General features: G+C 39.0%; 1 protein-coding gene across 1 annotated transcript; it reads right to left on the bottom strand.

The window, feature by feature from the left end:
* On the bottom strand, window positions 1-3,067 carry LOC103951688 (non-specific phospholipase C3). Its single transcript, XM_009363128.3, has 4 exons — window positions 2,347-3,067; window positions 1,269-1,678; window positions 918-1,088; window positions 1-568 (listed from the first exon to the last, which is right to left on the bottom strand). Exons 1-4 carry the CDS (start codon window positions 2,994-2,996, stop codon window positions 234-236), a joined length of 1,566 nt encoding a protein of 521 aa, XP_009361403.2. The 5' UTR covers window positions 2,997-3,067; the 3' UTR covers window positions 1-233.
* Window positions 3,068-4,529: the final 1,462 nt, after the last annotated feature.

The following is a 4,529-nucleotide window of genomic DNA, read 5'->3' as shown; positions in this document are numbered from 1 at the left end:
TTCGGAATCCAACTTCTATATTTTATTCTTCTCCATAAGGAGTTATTTATAAGAATACAATGGAGCAATAATAGAAAATAAATAAAATCAAACCTTTGTTCACAAGACAAGGAACCTATACCAAATTAAATCAAATCAAATCCCTAATTAGATTAAATCTATAAAATACTTTTCTTTTACTTTATGTTTTCCAACAGAAACATGTGTCGAGATAAACCCTAACAATCGGGACATCAGTGATCACAAACCAAACAAGAAAATATTTTTTGAGCAAACGACTTGGTGGAGGGCGGTGTAGGTGAGGTTGCACAGACGACAATCTCAGATTCATCTGTTCCACTCTCCCTGGCTTTCTCACATTCATGTAAGAACTTGTTAAATGCTTCTTCACAATATTTGACAGCCTCTGAAACAGTCATGTTCTCCACCAGTTTGTGAGGATATATATCTTTTCTATGGTCTCCATTTAATGCCGCAGCCAATTGTACTAATTCTTCTTGAAAATCACTTACTTTTGCCCCGTCTTTAGATACAGCCTCTCGTAGTTTCATAGGATCAGGCAAAGTAGCTGCAATTGATAAACAAAATTTTAAAATAAAAATGTGGCAGGAGTCAATGTATTATGATATATAATGTTTTAGAGACCACATTTTTGCCTGTGAACGTCACATACTTTATGATGTGAATGTGTCATTTAATAATTCCTAATAAATGTCGCTTGTATATATGAATCACTTGTCAAATGTGGTATTAACAAGAAATATCTCACGTGCTATGTATGTACATGCGAGGCATATATATTCTGGAAAGGTAGATAAGAACTAGAAAGAGAGAGTAGTGCGAGAAAAACATTTACTTGGCATTTTTATAATTAGGTATGACGGTTGTTATCAAAGCTTAAAATTATCAAAACCCACCTGGACAATCAGTTCTTGGACTTGTTCTATTGAGGACAATGTCAAAGGTTCCCGCCCATGCATCACGCTTTGTCAGAAACTCTTTCAGATTGAAAATCTTCTTAACAGTTGCTGAGATTGAGGAGTGCTCGAACTGTGACGAGGGATATGGCCCTGAAGGCGCATGCAACACTGCAACAATAAACAATCAATAAATGTTACATAGCATGTCTCACTTTTGGTGACTAACTATAGGATGTTAATCAGATCCTTGATAGAGGGGATCCGTGTAAGTTGGTCGTACTTTTAAAGTTGTAGTGAATATGATGTAACTGTTATAGCATATATAACTATTATTGTTTGAGTTATTACCTGTTCCGCGTTCAATCCACGGAGAAATTAAAATGGCTGGAACCCGAACACCAAGACGATCAAATTTAAAGTTGTATGGCTCGGGACCAACGATATCATCCGGACTAGGAACATCTGTAACTGGTGTTGGAACGTGATCGTAGAAACCACCATGCTCGTCATATATTATAACGAACAGCATTTCAGGCCATTGGGGACTTGCTCTTAGTGCTTCATACACTTCTTTTATAAACTTCTGGCCTTCAGAGACGTCGTGAGACGGATGATCATCGTTCCCAGGTATTGATAGCAGATCAAAGAACCTTTGCTCGACCACCACATAGTTTGGTAACTTTCCCTCCTTGCAGTGCTTCTTGAATGTTAGATCAAACTGATGGAAGTTTTTAACGTACTTCAACTTTCTAAGGTTTCTGCAATGTTAAGCGACATTCAAAACGCGGTATGAGTGGCGTGTACTTCTTTAGCTAGAAAAACTGAGTGGCTCTTTCCTCTTTGGCAATTTTCAGTTTTTCAATTTTTCTAATTAAAGATTGAGAAGCAAAACACTATGCATTTCTTTTCTAACAAAAAATCAAAATTAAATTATCAAGGTTGTTATTGCAATCTAAAAAAAATATCGTCTTGCACTCACCGCTTATACTATAAAATAATAAGAAGTGTAAGGCAATCATTTTTAAAGAGAACTTTTTACGGTACACGTGTACTAATACACCACCGTTCTCGTGCAAGTCTATGCAAAACCAATTTTTCAAGAGTCATAAATCATTGTGCACCAGTACACGTGCACGGTAGAAATTCCCTTTTGGAGTGACAGATAAATTAATGTACATGAAGAGAAGAGACAACCCAACTTATGTAATAGGACAAAATAAATTTTGTTGGAGAAATCACAACAAGAAATCCTGTTTTCTTCTTAGGGTATCTCGGAATAAAAAATAAAAAAAATTAAGTGCGAATATTCTAACATGCGGTTCGTTGGAACAGAAAACAAAACAAAAATAACAATTCTTGTAATTAACAACTAGGTAATAAACCAAGTTCTGAACCTGAAATAAAAAAGGAAAGAAGAAATTGGTACCTATACAAAAGGGTAGCAGGAGGGTACTGATAGTAAATTCCGAAAGAAAAGCCTTCTTCGTCCAACGACTCAAATATAGTCTTCTGAGGCATCCCTTCAATCAGCTTCTTTGTATTGTTGCTCGTCAGCCCATGCGACGTCGCAGAGTGCACGTACTGCCGGTTCGGCTGCGTCGAAGCCGGAACGGACGCAAACCACCGGTCGCACACCGCAAACTCCTTCACTAGTTCCCTGTAAACTGCGACGTTTTCTGGCTTAAAACCACTCATCACCGTCTCAGCTAAACCGGTTTGTGTCTTCTCAGCGTTTTGGGCGAAACCGTTCATTTTCGGAGGTAGGGTTTTCGAAGTGGAGGCCTCCGTCCACGGCTCGCCAAAGACTTGCTCGTAGATGGCTTGGATGGAGTGGCCGGGGTCAGGGTCGACGTAGGCAGAGTTGTCGCGGAAGAAGACTTGGGTTGAGTTGGCGTCAGAGGTGGAAATGGGGTTTGATTCGGAGCCGGTGACCCCGTTGATCTCGGGGTTTAGGGACTTCATCCATCCCAGCATGTGGTCGAAGGAGCGGTTCTCTTGGACCAAAACGACCACCGTTTTGATGGGACTGCTGGGTGGAGGAGTTGCAGCGCTGCCGCTTCTCGATTCGGAAACCATTGTCGTTTGGTGGTGTGTTTCGGTGGTTCGGAATTCTAGTATTGTGGGAAATATTTTGTCGGGGTTACGCTTTGTATGTGACAATATATATGGTTAATATAGGAGAGAGAAATGAAGAGAGATGATGTTGGACAAGTTTCTGGTTGGACCATATGGAGAGGAAACTTGGAAAGTGTGAGAAAAAATATATGGTTTTATTTGGATAAGACAGACTTGGGGGGTACGTAAACTTGTGTTTCACAAGAATTCATATGAGCGTGAGAGTAATAAGAAGTTGAAATTGATGGTCCAAACATTAGGAATGCAAGTCGATTGGTTGAAGTGATTACTTGCATTAATCAGATTAATTCTAGAGTACGTGATCAGCATGTTAAACACGTACAGAAATGCGATATAGTGTAGGATATTCTTTTCTACATTTTGTGTGGTCAAATGTGTATTGCATGATAATATAAGTTATGAAATTTAGGTGTACAAGTTATGCTAACGAACAGAGAATATGCTATGCGTGTAATATTACTAAATTGGCACAAGGAGTTGTATTGGCCAAAGTAGCTAACCTTAAAGATCAACAAGAAACCAATTCTATTGAGATTATCATGAATTAAAAGAATAATGTACACTAAGAGATCAAAGAATATGTTTATACAGAGTTTGTCATTCACAAAAGATTAAACTTTAACTTTGAGAAAATGTGAATTTAGACCCAAACAGAAAGAAAAAACTTAAATGGGCCTTTACGAGCCTCTAATATATCTTTTATATGATGACTAATGCCCCAGTTGGTCCTATACATGTGACCCGCTATCAAAAAAAGAATTGCAGTAGTTAAATGATGGAGTGTAATATCAGTTAACTATAGACCTCAAGTCATACGAATAGAGAATGTTAGAGGGAAGACATAAGAGATTAGATGGTTAAATCATTGATTATATACAATAGGCTCATAAAGTGTGTCAAAAAGCGTACATCTCCCAAAGTGCGTCAAAAAGTTTATATGTTGACCTTAAAAACTACCAAGCCTACAGGGCGTGCCAACTCATCGGCCGAGCTCGGCCAAGGAGTAAAATGTGTTGATCTTGCGTTGAGGGCATTACTGACTTCTTGATCTTGCGACTACGGTCGAGGAAGGAACACATCTCAGCCTTCAGCTTCTAGAGCCTGAAGACAAGGCTACTAGTCTTGTGAAGTTCACGAATCGTCGGTGCCAGGTTCGGGCACGGTGATTATATTCGTAAGACTATAAGCACGTCTAACTAGTACCAAACTATATGGACACAAGTACTCAAAAGAGATGTGTGTCTTGATGGTGAATGTCGTTCGACCGTCAGAATGCCGAACTCTAAAACTTACTTGTGAATATCCAATCATAAATAACTCGGCGTTCAATATGCCGAGCCCAATAACTTGTAACACCTCACTTCGCCGAGAAGGCTAATGAGATGACATCTACCAACAAAGACTCGAAAATCTTTGTCGGGCGAGACTTGGATATGTGATCAATCGACCTTCGACGCAATGCTGTTGATCTAA

The sequence above is a fragment of a genome, unplaced genomic scaffold (assembly GCF_019419815.1).
Source record: "Pyrus x bretschneideri cultivar Hongxiangsu unplaced genomic scaffold, Pyrus_bretschneideri_v1 Contig24, whole genome shotgun sequence".
NCBI lineage: Eukaryota > Viridiplantae > Streptophyta > Magnoliopsida > Rosales > Rosaceae > Pyrus > Pyrus x bretschneideri.
This window is presented reverse-complemented; position numbering and strand designations above follow the sequence as displayed.